A 17,832-nucleotide genomic window follows, 5' to 3' on the forward strand; every position below is an offset into this window, starting at 1 on the left:
CTTAGAACTTAACTAAAGCCTTGCTCATGATAGGGAATACAGTAAATATTTATTGAATTATCTTTGAGGTTTCGACTTCTTTTGAGAGTTCAGGACTGTAGCATTTCTAAAGCATGCAGCTACAACAACAGTGATCTAGTTAGGCCTGTCCCCAAACCCTCTGAATACCAGAAGTTTATATATGTGGGTGGATGGTGAGTATATTCTGGGAATCTATCAGGGCAGTATCACCGTATTTTAATTACAGTGCTGGCAGAAGCACTGCTTTTAGCAAACAGCAGTAACAAGCAGTAACACTTGGGCGGGCCAGCCACCGGAAATTGGCCTCCTTCTCTGTTTCTCCTACCCCCTTTTCAATCCATCACCTGTATTTATTCCTGCTGTAATTTAAACACCTGTCTAGATGGAATGCATGCAATGTGTCCCTACCCCACACATTCAGATATTTGCTCACCTGCCTTATTCGGAAGGCTGGCTCTAAAATAAACAGTGTTTTGGTACTAAAAGAAAAAATGCACTGAGGTCATTGTGGCAGTGGACATGAAGCAGGGAATGGGAGTGGAACATCTGGATAAGCCACTCCAAGAGAGTGGGAACAGAGGAAGAGGTACAGGAACAGGAGGAGAAGCAGTAGGAAGGGGAGAAGGAGGAGGAGGAAGAGAGCGAGGGGTGAAACATCTTCCAAGCAGCCCCCAAGGCTTAGGTGGAGGTAGGATCCCTGTGACCACGTTTCCTACAGGCCATCATTCACTTAGCTAACCAGCTAGAGAAGGGTGGGAGTAGAGGTATGCATAACAAGCTGATTGTTTTTAGGCTTACTATCTTAGGGTTGTTTTTGTTTTTGTTTTTTTTAATGACCACTATTTGTCATGGTGCCATAACAGTAGTTTTGGAATTTTCTCAAGTTCTAACTATTTTATCCACTTTTGCATCCTTGGCATGCTTAGTGATTGCTCATTTTAATGTTTGAGCATCTGAACAACATTAAGAAATAGTAAAACCTTAGAGTCCTGATGGGATTGTTTTCTCTTCCTGTTCCCCTTTGTTGTTTTATATCTTGCTTCTCACCCCATCAAAAGCATTTCTGCTATTTTTTCGAAGATCCCTTGAGCTTTGTGAAGGAGAAAAAGCATTGAATGGTTCCTCTTTCCTGTTTTCTCCTTTCCTTTTCTACAGTCCCCTGTAACAAGTGCTTCTCAAACTTTACAACACAGACGAATTATCTGTGGATCTTGTCAAATGCAGATTTTGGTTGACTGGGGCTGGGCTGAGATTCTGCATTTTGAACAAGCTCCTAGGAATGCAGAAGCTGCTGGTCCACAGACCAAATTGTAAGTAGTAAAGTTCGGTGGCATAAGGCAGTAGGATTAACACAGTGGTTAAAAGTACAAAATTGAGAGATTTTGCATCAAGCAGACCAGGAATTGAATCGAGGGACTGACACAACAATTATTTGTTCTAGAGCAACTTATTTTACCTCTCAATCTCAGTTTTCTCATCTATCTGTCTTGAAGATTAAATGAGTTTCTATACATACAGTGTGCTTACAGAAATGCGTAGAACAAACTGTTTATTAAATTTAGCCATTATTAGTATCGATATGGTTTTGTTGTTATTACTACTGTTATTGTAGTGGAATCTGAAAAGTATCATATTTGCATAAAAATGGATTATGGTAGAAGATTTTAAAGATCCAAGCATGGACTTACAAGGTTTTTATATGTGTATACTGCTTTTTGCAAATAAAGATGTTGATATTCATTATCAATAAAGCATGTTCTTTCAGTCATAGTTCTAGTAATGGGTTTTAAACTATCCAGTGTCTGTCATCCAGACCCCTTTATGCCTAATGGCATGAATTTGTGACTTTGCCAATATAGATTTAGTAGCATAGACTCTAGTTATTAGCCCAGAGAATCCAACTGGCCCAATAGCTAGATACAGTCTCCATTTTAATAGCCTAATACTACAATAAAGATGATGGGCCAACAATTTTGTGAGTGTTGCAATCTCTCTATGTACTGTATACACGTCCTTTAAAAATTTTTTTTAGCAGTGAAATTGTTACTGGATAACAGGGGTCCATCCCTCTGAGAACACAACCAAAACCAGGGTAAGAGGAAAAGGCTTTCTCACTTGCAAGTAAGGAGAACACTGGGGATCACTCCCAAAGCAGCATCTCCCTGAACAAGGGAAACATGGCCAAAGTTCCCACCCAAGTTCTCATTTAGGTCCTCTTATGTAAAGGAGGGATACAAGCTTGTTCAATTTGGATTGGTTGGCTATGGGACATAGTTCACTGGTCAGTTCTGTAGCCCAAATTTGCATTTATGCCCAGGAAGGAATGTGACTTTTGGACACCAGCAGGACCTCAGGAAGTTGTCACATGCGCTAAATCTTGAGCCCTCAGCTAGTATAGGTCACAGTCCATATTGGCAAATTGAGACTTCCTTTCGTGGCTGACACATGACCTAAAAGAGGGACAGTTAGATGTGGAGATCCTGGCTCCTCCTTGGGCGGAGCTTCACCAAAGTTCATCTCTTGGGCCTGTATTTCAGTTTCAGCCAATATCTTTTAGAGGACAATTTATTATTTCATGGTTCATGACTTCCTGTCGCCTCCTCCAAGAACAGAAATTCAAAACAAAGCGTTATGACAGGTTCACTTCCTGTTTCAAACCTTTCAGCAGCAGCAAGAGCCTGGGTATTTAGGAGACCCTGGACCCTAGGTTACAAAATGTTAATCATCATTGCATATCAGGTACATATAAGTGCTATTTGTCACTTTTTCTTCATGTAATCAAAGCTGGTTTTATGTTACCTGGAGAAATGTAGATGGACAGAGAAGTAGATGAAGCCTGGTGACAGCCATGTTCATCATCTCCCTGTCCTATTAGAGAAGAAACATCAAGTGTGAACCCTTGAAGAGTCTACTAAGGTCTGATTCACTGCTGGAAGATTGGAAATGTTCTTAGGTCTTTCTAGGGCAAAAATTGGTGCTTGGATTTATTTTGGTTTGGTGGCTCCTTCTGACCATTCTGGAAAAAAGTGAGAAGCTGAAAAGAAGAGGCTTTCTTAATTAATTTAATAATTTGCTTGGAGCAAACTTTATCCAGATATAAGTTTGTACACAAGATTTAGCCAGATATGGTTGAGGCTGGCTTTTAAAATTTGTTACATAAAGTTTAAAAATCCAGTTCCTCAGTCATACCAGCCACCTTTCAGTGCGTAATAGCTACATGTGGCTAGTGGCTACTGTATTGGACAGTGCAGAATATAGAACATTTCCATCATCATAGGACATTCTATTAGAACAGAGATAGAAAATATTCATTTTCCTTGTTCCTTCCGATTGATCGGTGATGGCTGCTTGGAGAACTGTGTTAAGAAGATTCTGAGGCCATATCCAAGTCAGCTCCAAATGTTCGATTATTTGGCAGTGTAAGTCCCAGGAAGACAGAGCTGAAGTGAGGGGTGGGGGTGGTAGTTGTGGCATATGTGCTGAGTGTGACAAAATCACAGGGTAAGAATAGAATGTTTAAAATAGAGGGGCAGGTTGTTATCATTTTGTAGAGAAAGGTTTTTGGTTTTTATTTAGCAGGAATTAGTCTCTCATTTAAGTAGTGGTCAATTTGCTATATCTTAAAATAAATTAACAACAATGCTTTGCTTCTGTGTCAAAGAAAATCACAGTGGCTGCCAATTCTTGTTTTATCCATGAAAAAAGAACGGATGTTACATGAATAAACAAAATCTACCAGTGGTCCAAAATTGGTTTCCTATTTATGGCACTTTTTACTGTACCTAATAAGAAACAGAACTGATTAACTGAGGATGATTTTTCTTTGTTTTACTTCTTTAATATCCTCTGATGAATGGTAGCAACAAGTGGGAAATAAATTTTAAGGGGAAGAAGGAAAAGTTAGTATACCTTTTTATCAATGCCCGTGTAATCACTGCCTTCAGAATTTGAGGTCAGTATCTGATGACACTTTCAGGAATCTCTAATAATTAAGGATAACTATGATTGTTTCCCTACTAGTTTCCAAACTAGGAAATGGATTTTAAAATAAGAGTACTAGTTCTGCAACTGTTAGTTGACCTTGAGCAAACTACTTACCAAACCTCTCTGAGCTTTAGTTTCCTCATTTGTGAAATGGGGTGTAACAGTAGCCACCTCTCTGAGTAATGGGTAGGGAGTAAGTGAAATATAAACCCAGAGTGCCTGACACTACTACTACTACTGTAATGATTCAAATGTTAAACCATATTATTTGGAAAAAGTATACCACGTGCATTCTCTATTCTAATCTTGGCCCTGCCACTTAGTAGGTATGTGACTTTTGTCTAGTCATTTACCCTCTCTCGACTTTAATTTCCTGTTTTGTAAGATGGCATAATAATAGAACCTATTTCTAAGGGATTCCTCAGGGTTAAATGAGATAATGCACATCAAGATAATGCAAGGACGTCAAGTATGTTGCACATAGTGAGTGTTCACTGATCGTTAACTGTGATGATGTAAATGATGTTTAAATTAGGGGCAGCCTTGCCAAAAGACAGAAGATTTACCAAATCTGTTAATTTCTCTCCTTTTCATTCACTAATCTCCAAACTGTACCATTTATACTAAACATGGTAAAATGTGCACATTTTGCTTATTTTAATGTTGTTTGACTATAAATTATCATTAAGCCTCCTTCATTAAGTTTTTGGCACAACTGACTGAGGCAGTAATTGGAGAAGCTGTTAGTTGTCATAACGACCTTTCTCACTGTAAGCTTCAAGATCATGTCTAATTTAAAAGGCCTGATATTTAAGGCCAGAGATCAGGGCAGGAAGGAGAAGTCAGCGAGGGACAGAAGTGAGTTCATTCCTACAGGGAGCCCATTTCATTGTATGAAGTTACTTCAAAAAGCTCGTGGAAAAAGAGTTAAAACAAACTGCACCCCATAAACATGTGCAATGAAAAAAAAAATAAAAAGAGAAAAAAGAATAGAATTAAAAAATAATTTTAATTATCTTTTACCTAGGGGCCTGACTGCATTGCCTCTAGGGTACAGGGAGAAGGACAAGGCACTCAAAGAATCAAGGGGCTAGAGAACAGGCACTGCCATAATTTGCTGCTGTATCTTCCCTGCCCTTTCGTCAGCATGTGCCTGTCTTCTTCCATAGCAGCAGAAGGGGGCAGATATGATAAGCCATGGTTGGCTCATGGGGCTTCTTCTGAAGCCTGGTCCATACTGGAGGGTGCAGTCAGAGTGTTCCACACCCCAGCCTCAACAGATGCCAGAGACTGCTCTTGACCTATGGAAAACAGCTTTCCTTCCAAGAAAAATAGTTTGAGTCTTTTGCTGTAAAGTATCAGTCCTGGGCTGTTTTCACTTATTCAATTCTATAACTAGGAATGAAACACTATACTGTTGCTAAAAGTTACTTTTTTCTTTGAGAATTATGATTTTTTAAAAAAGTTCAGAATTCTTTCATTTGTAAATGTCAAAATTATAGGTACTTAGGGCATTTTTCTAGGAGAGCATTTCCTTGGAATTTAGATCTCCTGTCTGATTACTCACTATACTGTATTGTCTCCTGCTCCAGCACCTGCATGCAGCTTTGTCTCTCCCTCTTTTCAGCATCCGCTGTGCATCTTTTTTAGAAATGCTTCTCACAACCATTCTTTCTTTTCTGATTCCACTACCACTGTCCAGGTTTTAAGCTTATCACCTAACATCTGTATTTGTCATAACGACTTAAAATTTGGTTTTGGATTGTAAAAGTACTACATGCCCAATGTAGAAAATGTGGAGAATATAGGTAAGTATAAGGAAGAAAACAAGTCACCATTCAGAAATAGATGGCTATTTATATGCTCGATATTTATTTCCAGTCTTTAAGGAGTGTATATCTGTGAGTGTGTGTGTGTGTATGTGCGTTTAAAGAAATTTGGATCTATTCTTTTTTTTTTTTTTTTTTCCTTTTTGTCTTTTTTCATGTCCGGCAATGGATCGCAACCCTCAGTGTCGCGCCCGTACCGGACCGGGACCGGCAACGGGATCGCAACCCTCGCTGTTGCTCCCGCACCTCGCTCAGCCAGTGAGCGGGAACCGGTCTGTATGTGGGATCCGAACCCTCGGCGGGAGCGCCACCGCGCTTCCCAAGCGGCGCACTGTAGCAGTGCGCCACCGGGCCGGCCCCTGGATCTATTCTTTATACAGTTTCATATTGTGATTTTTACTATCGTGATTTTTTTACTCGATTTCAGCATGTTCCTATATCACTAAGTATTTTTCAAAAAATGTTAATGTCTATATAATCTCCCCTGTGGGTAGAGCAAAATTTTATTTATTTATTTATTTATTTATTAAAGAAGATGACTGGTAAGGGGATCTCAACCCTTGACCTGGTGTCGTCAGCACCACACTCTCCCAAGCGAGCTAACCGGCCATCCCTATATAGGCATCCGAACCCGTGGCCTTGGTGTTACCAGCACCACACTCTCCCAAGTGAGCCACGGGTCGGCCCAAAATTATTTAACAATATTCTCACTGCAATCCTAGGCCTTAGTTTCCTTCTTTGTAAAATGAGGATGATAATAGTACTTACCAACAGACTTGTGATGATTTAAATGAGATGTATGAAATGTACTCAGTTACACAGAGCTTAGCACATATTAAGTTATAATATTAACTGCTATTATAATAGTCACCATCATTAATCCTCTGCAATTATTTTTTCTCATAGTTTCTATAAGCTAGATTGTAGCGTTAATGTGTACAAATATTGTAATATACTTTAGTAATGTATTGCCAAATTGATTTCTAGAAAAATTCTACCAATTTAGAGTCACACAAGTAGTGTAAGTACCTGTCTAATCTTACCCCTTGCCATTATTCAGTACTGTCTTTTTTATTGTTGTATACCAATGTGAAACACAAAAATGGTATCTTGTAATTTGCATTCCTTTGTCATTTGCATTTCTTTCTTGTAATTTACATTTACCATTTGAATTGACTAGTTTTAAATATTTCATTGGCTAATTCCTTCTTTGTAAATTATTTATTGAATCCAATGCCCATTTTTCTATTGATTGTTATATCTTTTTTCTTTCTAAATCAATTAGTCCTTCATATATTATAGTAATTATTACTTATAACTAAATTTATTGAGCATTTAGAACTTTCAGATGAGGAAAGAAGGTCCAGAAAGGCAAAGAAGTTTGCGTAGTTTCTTCAAACATTGCCTGGCATGAAGTGAATTCTCAGTAAATTCTTGGTTTTTTAAAATTTGTCTTTGTTTTTCACAGCACATAGCACAGTCCAGTGCCTTGCACAGATTAGGAACAGAATAAATACTTGCTGACTTATATTGACACTAACCACCCTCACTTCTGCTCTTTGTGCAGAGAAGCCAACCTTTACTGGGTTGTTTGTCACTGCCACTGCTTTAGCTCAGATGAGTCAGCTCTCTTAGACTTTACTTGATTTTTCCCATATGTTTTTAATGGTACTTTTCTAAAATTCTATAAAATCAGGTAATTTCCCTCACTTCATTTCTAGGTAACACACTTGAATTTGGCAAGTGGCATCATGAACAGAAGCAGTGCTTCAACTCCCCCTACCCTTCGACCTGTCATCAGTCCCAGTGGCCCGACATGGTCAATACAGTCAGACCCCCAAGCTCCTGAGAACCACTCCAGCCCTCCTGGAAGCAGGTATGTGAAGGGCCCTGAAGCTAGCATTAAGGCTACACAGGGATGGCCTGTGTCCCAAGCATGCCATTACCCCATGAGTTCTGTACGGAGATACCAATAAGGTGCATGCCCTTTCTTCACCTGTCCAAATCCTCTGGCACTGGAGTAAGAGGCCTCATTTTATTTGTAAGACAGTTTCCAGGAAAATCAAATGAAAAGGAAATTTCTGATAAGAAAATTGTTTCTGGTGAAAGAGCAAGAATTAATTAATTAATTAATTAATCCTTGCTTGTAGTCAACATTTTCATGTACTGACTTTTGATGTTTTACCATTATCTCCTCCTCCTTTTTTATCCCTCGTACTATATTGTGTTTCAGTAACTTTGAACTCTTTTCTTTTGAAGGACATATGAGGGTACTTCCTAAAGTTCATGGAAAAATAGAATTAAAAGATAATACAAAGCTTTCCATGAACTTTTTGAAGTGCTCTCATATTTGTTTTTTATGTTTTCATCTAGGTTATATAACTAAACCCAAGCTGCCTCCCTGGACAATGTTCGTTTGGGAAGTGGGGAGGAAATTTCCTTTACATAGTGGAGAGAAGTAGCAGAGGATAAAATCCAAATAGATTCTGGCCACAAAGTAAGAACTTCTGAATTAAAAAAAGAAACCTCCATATTAATTCTGGTCTTGCTCTGTGTTTTAAGCATCCCTGCATAAAAAATGTAAGAAATGGATTCACGGTACATCTTGCTTTAGTGGCTATTAAATATGGATTAAGTTGCATCAGTCCCTGAGCTAAATGAGCAAGAGAGAAATGTGACTGTTCTGAGGAGGTATTCTGATCAGCTGAGATATTGTTCCTTCCAAATAAAGAAGCTCTACCGCAGGTGTCCCCCTGAGTCCCCACCCCCGTGCCAGTGCTTCCAGCCTCTGCCTGTTATATGCTGCCTTGCTCTGTGGTTGGGAGGGGGGACTGCAGACTTGAGCATAGAGGAAATACTTAATTGTTGTTAAAGTATCTGTTGGCATTAGAATTATTACTTAAGGAACTAATTTGGGAAGCAGAAACTCTGCCCAGGAAGCAACATAAACACCAGCACATTACATCATGTCCCAGTACAATGTTTTTCATGCCCGTAATTGTGGTGATGGGGATTGAAAAGAATCATTCCAATTGAGAATTATAAAGAGCTGAAGACTAAGAGGCAGGACTTTTTAAGACAGGACATCTTCCACACAATTTCCTTCACAGGAAAAATCTGTTGTTTGGTGATTTACAATCTACAGAGTAACCACATTCCTAAAACATAAGTCGTAAAAAAGAAATTCTGTTTATACCACAGAGCTTTATTTTCCATATAAAATATTAACAAATACCCCATTTTCATTTAAAATCAGAGCCTTGATTCTATGGAAAACATTTTCACTGAAATCTTGGATATACTATCTGTATGACAAGGCTACAGGCATTTTCCATTCTGTAAACAAAATGTCAAAACTACACATTTTGAAGAAGTAGAGTTTTAGGACTTTTCATACTTTTAGGTAGAGTAAGGAAAAATTTTTAGTAAGAATTATGGCTGGGTTTAGAACTTTCTCTTGGTAGCACTTGTTGGTATTGAGGTGAAAGATGACGTGATCTGTCAAGGTCAGAGTCAGGACCTAGAGTTCAGCACTGTGAGTGGGCTTCTTCCAGCCAGACCATGCTCATGAGGCTGCAATAGAATGGCACGTTCGATTTACTTTACAGCCATTGCAGCCAGAAGCAACCACCATGAAGTCCCTGGTCTTTTCCTTTTTGAGGTAGTTTTACCCACAACAACCCTCCCTTTACCTTCTCTTCAAACATAATAGCCAGTTTTCAGGTCCCATTCCAGTCCAAGATAGCCCTGGGAAGTCTTCTGCTGCCCCAAGGTAACCACTGGTTGCCAGCACAGCTTGCGAGTTCCAGTTCCATGTGGGATTCCCAGAGGTGCTCACCCTAAAGCAGCTCTAAGTGAATTCTCAAAGGTCCTTCCAGACCTGGCTGTGACGTGGGCCCCACTCAGCCCCACAGCAGGCATTACTGTGTCCTGATTTCCATTTTTACCTGGTAAGTCACTGTTTTGTGGATTGTCTTTTAGTCTGTTGTTCCTTCTTTAGTAGTAAGGGTGACTAAGTTTAGTGAATGTGGGATTTGTAGCTTAGAGATGTGAGTTTTATTACTGGTTTTGACACTAACTGACCCTAAGCTATTCATTTAATCTTTTTATTGGGTAAGCATACTTACATGTAAACCAGCCTGTTTTGAGAGCTTTTAAATTGCCTTTAAAGCACTTTGCTCCCTGGAAGTGCATGCTAAGTAAATAAAAGGTACTCTGACTAGTATTTCTACAATAGCAACGATGGATCCTACTGCTGATAAACTCCGATAATTCACTAACCTAGGGGCTGCCCTATAAACTGTAATAAGATGTAAAGGGAATACCATTGCTGGCTGTACTTTTCATCTCCGCATGTCGGAGAATTCAGTGACTTGGTAGCCACAGGAATGAAAACTGGTGACTCACGAGAGCTCTGCAAATAGTGTTATTTTTCATTTCCCTGTGGTGTTGCTATTGTTCTCAGTTTTATGGTTCACACAAGTTTTCATCAAACAACCTTGTTCTTCCCCCCGCTGTTTTGAAACCACCCTAAATGTAGCCTCAGGGCAGTTGTCTCCCATTGGGTCAGTGTAAGCTCAGCCCAGCTCCTCAAATCCCTCAGTTCCTTTGGTCTGTCTGGAGTCCCTGTTCAGGCTTTGTTGTGGGAGAAGAAGGCAGAGAGCCCATGACTTGCCCAGACAGTCTGAGGCCTGGCCATGTAGCCTGCAGTTCCCTAGACACTCTGGAGTTGGACTTGGCCAGCCATTCCTCTGTTGTTACTTTTCAGAGGTAATAAGAGAGATTAATTGCAGGCCTTTCTCCAGAAGAGAAAGTAGTTAGCGCCAAATACAGTCACATGTTTAGAAGCCTGAGGTGTGCCTCCAAGCAAGGCCAACTTAGAATTATACAATAAGGATTCCAGAACTCAGGTACCAAGTGTTTATGACACCCTCCCCCTTTTTCTTAAAGTGATGTTTTCAGTTTCTAGATGCTGATACCTGGGTATTTCAGTTTTTCTTTAGCCAATGAGAAAGATGAAATTTTTCAAACTGCCTTTTAATTATCCATTTTCTGGGCATGTGGGGAGTCATTGGGAGCTAAAAGTTGGTGTGCAGAGGCATCTCCTCATTAGTACCAGCTTTCTGTGGAATTGGACCACATCAGGGCAAAGAATTTTCTAGGTGAGGAGCATTCAGTGGGTGCAGAGTGCATTTTTTTTTTTTTTTTTTTTTTTTTTTTGTGAGACCTGGAAAGTTTACTGTAAAGTCTTGGCTGCTGCTTGGAATGATTTGGGAAGGACAGGGCCTCAGACAGCTTGGCAGGAACCTGAGGCCCTGTTTTTTTCCAGTCCAGCCTTTCCTTGTGGATCGAGCTGTCAGGGAATCCCACGAATGTCTGGCTTCTGCCCCGTTGTATGTTTTTCCAGCATTTGTCATTGAATTATTTTTATCCATCTTTGGCTTTTTCACACACGCATCCTGGGGATTTGTCTGTTCCTCGATATTAAAGGTGGGAGAAGTTGAAAAAAAGAAATAGCCATGAGTTTGTTGCTACTCTTTGCAATAGAGCAAGACATCATGGGCATGGGCTGCTTGGCTTGGCCAGCCCCCATTCCCCAGAGAACATCTGGATGTCAGAACTTTTGATTCTACCAAGAAATGGGAAATCTTGGACATTGGGCCATTTTTGATGTCTCCCTTTCCCTCGGCCTTCTTACTCTTCAGTAATAGATTATAAATGGTCTGGTACCGTGCTTTATGTAATTTTGGGGAACGTGTTTTTCAGAGATTCTGATTCTAGTTAGCCAGTACTTTATCCCTTCCTTTAGATTATTTCTTATGAATGTTGCTGGAGATTCAGGTCTCTGACTTCTCTTTTCATTCTCAATCAGTCCTCAGAAATACTAAGTTTGTTCATTTCTTTAAAAAAATATGTCCTATATATTTCCTATATGTTAGATGCTGGCAAGTAGCAGTAAATAAAATAGAATCGTCCCTGATCTCACAGAGTTTACTGTGTAGAGTGCACTTTCCAAATTCTCAGCATAGTGTTGGGTGCTGGGTAGGGCCTAAAAGACTTTTAATGATCAAACACCATGTCATCAAAGGTCACCAGCTGGTGGAGAGAAGGAGCCATATATAAGTGAAACAACTAGATAGCAATGTCAGGCAGCATATAACAAAAATCCAATTCTTATGGAACATGCAATTAGAAGAAAGAATATCACAAAGAGTATGTAAGAATTCAGTCCTGTCACATGCTATGCTACAACATGGGTGAACTTTAGGATAGTATGCTGACTGGAATGAGCCATTCACAAAATGGCAAATACTGTCTGAGTCCACTCATAAGAAGTATCTAAAGTAGTCAAAATTACAGAAACAAAGTGGAAAGTGCTGGAGGAAGAGGGGCGGGGGGGAAAAGTTTTTAATGGGTATAGAGTTTCAGTTTTGCAAGATGAAAATGTTCTAGAGATCTGTTACAGAACAATGTGCATGTACTTAACACTCCTGAACTGTACACATAAAAATGGTTAAGATGATAAACTTAAAATTGTTTTTTACTACAATAAAAAAAGAGGAGTATATAAGGAATTAAAAGAGAGCCCCATAGTTTCACAATAATTACTCAGTGACCAAAGTGGCAAGGTTTTGCTTCCATCTTCTGTCTCTGTGGAAGGGAATTATTCTGAACCTAGTCCTTTAAATGCTTCTCTTTCTTTGAAAGCATGTTAACTTTATAGGAAATGGAGCCAGTGACTCCTATTAGGAAGGTGGTGTGATGCAGTAGAAAGAGAAGGGACTTGAGAGTCAGACAGACCTGGGTATGCTTTACTAAGTATGTGACCTTGGGCAAAGTTACTTAGTTTCTCTGAGCCACAATTTCCCCATCTTTTTAAAAATGCACATAATAATACCTACCTCATTAAGCTGTCATAAGATTAAATTGAGGTGTGTATGTGAAAGTAGCCAGCATAGTACCTGGTTTTGGTGTAGGTTCTTGATAACTCTTAGTTCCCTTTTCAGGAAAAGAAAAAAAAAAGAAGTTTAAAATTGGACTTGCTTGGGATATGGCATTGCTACACTACTTAGTTTAGTGTAGTTCCTCATTTAGATAAAACCGCCCATCACCCCTGTGCAGTGTGCTCCCTGAGCTGTATTACAGAGATGTAGCGTTTCCAGCCAAGGATGGGAAGGCATCAGAGTGGGGCCAACAAGAGACTCTTCCGTTTTCTTTGACCCCTTTGTTGAAGGGCAGCTTCTTTCTACTCAGCAGCCCTTCCTCTCTACTATCTTCTGAATGTTGAAATTTCCATTGCAGCTTGATGTTCCAGCCAGTAAACACTCATATTTTCCATCTATCCTGGGGGTTGAGTTTTGGGAGAGCTTTTCTCTCTGGAGGAGTTTGGAACTTATAATTTTGTACTTTATCCTGTTATATAAACAACACTCTCTAACCAGATCAGTCACAAAAAGAAACAACTTTTGGGGGGGTGCCTAAAAAAAACCTTTTTCATGTTCAGAATTCTATAGAAGTGGTGTTTCACTCCTGATTCTCCTTCCTTCTTTCTTGTAAAATAAAGTTTACCTGACCTCTTTATTTATTCCTTCTCCTTGAGTAAAATGTTTTCTCCAGCACATGAGTGATAAAGGCCTGTACTTTTGTTTGAAATTCCTCTACTACTGTTCTCACTCAGCCAGCCATAACTAACCTCTTAAGGGTTATACCCTGCATCAGTTCAAACTCTGTGAAAGATTCTACAGTTCCTCATTCACCACGAGAGCTGAGTGCCATCAGTGTTTGTGCCAAGGCCAGAATGATTGACTTCTGCCTATTGAAGGAATGTTGGTAAACTTAGGAAAAGTGCAAAGATACCTGGCTGAACATCATACCAGGGCCTAGGCAAAGTAGGTTTGGGAACTTGGGGTCTAGTATCAGGAGTGAAAGAAGTGGATCTTTGTTATCCACAAGTCAAAATAAAATGCAGATTGCTTTGTTGTTTGCCAGTGTCGGTTTTTCCAGTTTAGTTTGCCTCTCCTACCCTACCACCCCACTAACCTACCACCCTACCACACTGAAGTATTAAAGATAAACCACCTTACATTTCCTTGGGATTAACACACACACACACACACACACACACACACACACACACACACACACACACACTCATTGTTGGAGGCAAAACTGTGTCTTATTTAACTGTTCACTTTGTAATGTTTTTTTTACCCCACTGTTCCTTATCTAAGTAATTTTATGTCTATCAAAAATTGATGATTATTTTGGTTTTAAGAGGCCTGAATGACAGAGCTCCATGTATTAAGCTGAATGAGACTCCTTTCCTAGGATTAGGAAATTATATCAGAGTTGCTTCATTTATACTATAATTCAGTTTAATTCTCCTCACATGGTTTTTTCAGCTTCTGTCCCTTCAGGTTTTTACCAGCCTTGGAAGATTTTGGAAAGAATCATAGTGGTAAGGAAGCACTATGTCTTTCTTTCTGATTTCTGTAGAGAAACATTGATGATCCATTTTTAAAGCTTACCATTGATGATCCATTTTTAAAGCTTCCTTACCAAATTTAGAAGGAAGATCAGCCAGCTTCCCTGAACCTTTAACTAAAGATCTCATCCTACCCTCCTGCCCTTCTTCTAAAAAAACTCTCAGCATATTACGAATTACAGGTAAGAAATCGATGCTTTTTTTGAAAAGAGTTCTAGGATTTAAGAGACTAAAAGGGGAAAACTCCCTGTGTCTATGTTTTAATAAAAGAAAATAGCATCTGAAAAGGAGTAAAGGTCCTCTCTTCTCTGCAGCCACTTTGAGGAGCACAGTTTTTGTGTAGGTTCTCGATAACTCTTAGTTCCCTTTCCAGAGAAGATAGAAACATAAAATTATACTTGCTTGGAAAGTGGTATGCTCTACACCACTTAGTTTAATAACTAGTTTAGGTTCAACTGGCCACCACTCATGTGCAGTATCATACAGTATCATAGCAGGGAAGGCAGTAATACCTAATCATAATACTAGGGTTTACATTATCTATTTTTATTTTGAAGTAAGTATCTGTATATTAAAATTTGATTTACAGATCATTAAAATGTTCCTAAAGAAAGATAACTAAACAAAGCTAAACTTCAGGGATTTTTTAAATATGGAGGTAACTTCTTTGGGAGGTGCAAGCAAGGCTAGTGGTGGGAGAGAGGCAGTATACAGGAATAAGAGCTCAGGGATTCAAAATGTCACAGCATATGGCAGGCCCAGCTGTTCATTATAAGTAACAGTAGAACTCTTGTTCTAATTGTACCATTCTTATGCTTCACAGGCAGTAAAGGACAATTCATGGTTTTCATGAATTATCAGGCTAAGCAAGACATATTAATTTGGCTTCAAAGCCAGTACTCAGTTCCACATTTGACCTGGTTCTTAAGAATAAGTTTTACTAGGTTTCTGTGATGAAAATGAAGTATGGGTGCATCTCATTATGTGACTACAATCTAGAAAGATCTAGATGAGAAAAACAGGCTTTCGGGAACAGCAGATAAGGAAACTGTAAAGGCAGTTAATAAATGGGATGTACTTCAAGGCTAGAGGAAATCAAATTATGTCCTCCTTCTTTTTTTTTTTTTTTTTTCTTTTTGTCTTTTTTCGTGACCAGCAACGGATCGCAACCCTCAGTGTCGCGCCCGTACCGGACCGGGACTGGCAACAGGATCGCAACCCTCAGTGTTGCGCCCGCACCTCGCTCAGCCAGTGAGCGGCCGGTCTGTATGTGGGATCCGAACCCTCGGCAGGAGCGCCGCCACACTCCCAAGCGGCGCACTGTAGCAGTGTGCCACCGGGCCGGCCCCAAATTATGTCCTTCTGAAATTGGATTGCACCAAGGAAGATTGAGTAGATGAAAGACCCTGCCTATATTGCTTGGTATTCTCAAATATCTTGCTAGCTGCTTGAACCCAAAACTGTTGTTTGAAATACAATCTCCAAAAAGAGTTTTGTTACCTTCTTCACCAAATATTTAGTAGATTTAAATATTTGAAAAAGAGGAAAGGTGAACTGGTAATAAGTAATGATCCAGCTGGGAAATGGTTTCATCTGGTAGTTATCAAAATAATATTATCCCCTAAAAATTAATATGCAATTACTGAATATATCCTAAATGCAAGGTGCTGTGCTGGGCTGAGAAGGAGGTGTTAGGCAGGATTCCTGTACTCAAGGAGGAAAATTAATAATCATATGTTATTAATACAAGTATTATAAAGCAGTATTTGCTTAATTGTTGAATAGGAGGATTATGCTCGAAGCGGTCAGAGTTCAGAGGAGAAATTGATCACTCTGGCTGGAGAAGCTGACAAAAGCTTCATGGAAAAGAAAAGTTCTGAGCTGAATCTGGAAGGGTAGATGGGCCCTGTATAGGCTGAGGGGCTGATATTCATCAATTAATAGGTAATTGCACAGTTACTTGGTACCTGACATCATGTGACAATCTGTGAGAGCATCAAAGAAATGGGATCCACACTCCTCCTTTCTGTTAGAGTGACAGTTCAGCACGGTAGTCCAGAGAATAGTCTCCTGTACGTTTACTTATTTTTGCAGGTGAAATGCAAAGTGAATGATTAGAAAGGGAAATATGGGTTCAGAGGAGTTCACAATTCAAAAAAGGTACTTAAGACTTGGGTAGAAAGATAGGGCTCTGCAGAGGAGGGTTTAAGGTGGGGTTTAAATTCAACACTAGATTATGTATAGGCTACAGATAGGTGAAGGAAAGGAGAGGGAGAGAAAAGAAAGATAATATGCAAGGTGTTTAAGGTATTTTCAAAGGACAGTGAAAGGGAACTAGTCTGGCTAAAGCAGAGTGTTTCTGTTAGAAATAATGTATTAATCAAAACACTTTGAGTTTCAAGTGATAGAAACTGAAATCAAGTTAGTCCTGTCTGTAAAGTAGATTTTTTAGTTCATATAACTAAAAAGCCTTAAAGTTGGTGTTGAGGGTTTAGGAGTGGTGAAAGTGAGGCATCCTTCTCTTGTTCCTGTTCTTAAGGAGGATATTGGTGGTGGGTTTGTCGTATATAGCTTTTATTGCATTGAGATATTTTCCTTCTGTACCTAATTTGCTGAGAGTCTTTATGATGAAGGCATGTTGAATTTTGTCAGATGCTTTTCTGTGTCTATTGAGATAATCATATGGGTTTTTGTCCTTGATTTTGTTGATGTGTTGTATCACATTTATTGACTCGTGTATGCTGTACCATCCTTGCATCTCTGGGATGAATCCCACTTGATCATGGTGTATACTTTTTTTGATGTGTTGCTGTATTCTGTTTGATAGTATATTGTTGGGGGTTTTTGTGTCTGTGTTCATCAAAGATATTGGCCTGTAGTTTTCTTTTTTTGTTGTATCTTTGTCTGGTTTTGATATCAGGGTGGTGCTGGCCTCATAGAAGGAGATTGGGAGAATGGCTTTTGTTTCAATTTTTTGGAATAGTTTGAAGAGAATTGGTGGTAATTCCTCTTTAAAGGTTTGGTAGATTTCAGCAGTAAAGCCATCTGGTCCTGGGCTTTTTTTTGTTGGGAGACTGCTGATCACTGCTTCAATCTCATTGCTTGTTATTGGTCTGTTCAGGTTTGTTATGTCTTTTTGGTTCAGTCTTGGTAGTTTGTATGTATCCAGAAATTTAGCCATATCCTCCAGGTTTTCAAATTTGTTGGTGTACAGTTGTTTATAATAGTCTCTAATGAGTCTTTGTATTTTTGTGGTATTGGTTGTAATGTCTCCTTTCTCATTTCTGATTTTTGTTATTTGGGACTTCTCTCTTTTTAGTTAGCCTACCTAATGGTTTGTCTATTTTGTTTATCTTCTCTAAAAACCAACTTTTTGTTTCTTTGGTCTTTTGTGTCATCTTTTGGGTCTCCGTTTTATTTAGTTCTCCTCTGATCTTAATTATTTCTTTCTATCTACTAATTTTGGTATTGCATTGTTCTTGTTTTTTGAGGTGTAGCATTATGTGGTTTTTT

At 39.2% G+C, this 17,832-nt stretch overlaps 1 protein-coding gene across 3 annotated transcripts in view; it reads left to right on the top strand.

Moving 5' to 3' along the window:
- The window catches only part of TTLL5 (tubulin tyrosine ligase-like family, member 5), a 281,382-nt gene that overhangs the window by 140,181 nt on the left and 123,369 nt on the right, over positions 1-17,832 (top strand). For all 3 annotated transcript variants that reach the window (XM_008567069.1, XM_008567070.1, XM_008567068.1), the window contains one exon: positions 7,556-7,710. In XM_008567069.1, coding sequence (XP_008565291.1) covers positions 7,556-7,710 — 155 coding nt within the window. The remainder of the gene's footprint in view (positions 1-7,555; positions 7,711-17,832) is intronic.

This window comes from Galeopterus variegatus, unplaced genomic scaffold (assembly GCF_000696425.1).
Source record: "Galeopterus variegatus unplaced genomic scaffold, G_variegatus-3.0.2 Scaffold290, whole genome shotgun sequence".
NCBI classification, from domain to species: Eukaryota; Metazoa; Chordata; class Mammalia; order Dermoptera; family Cynocephalidae; genus Galeopterus; species Galeopterus variegatus.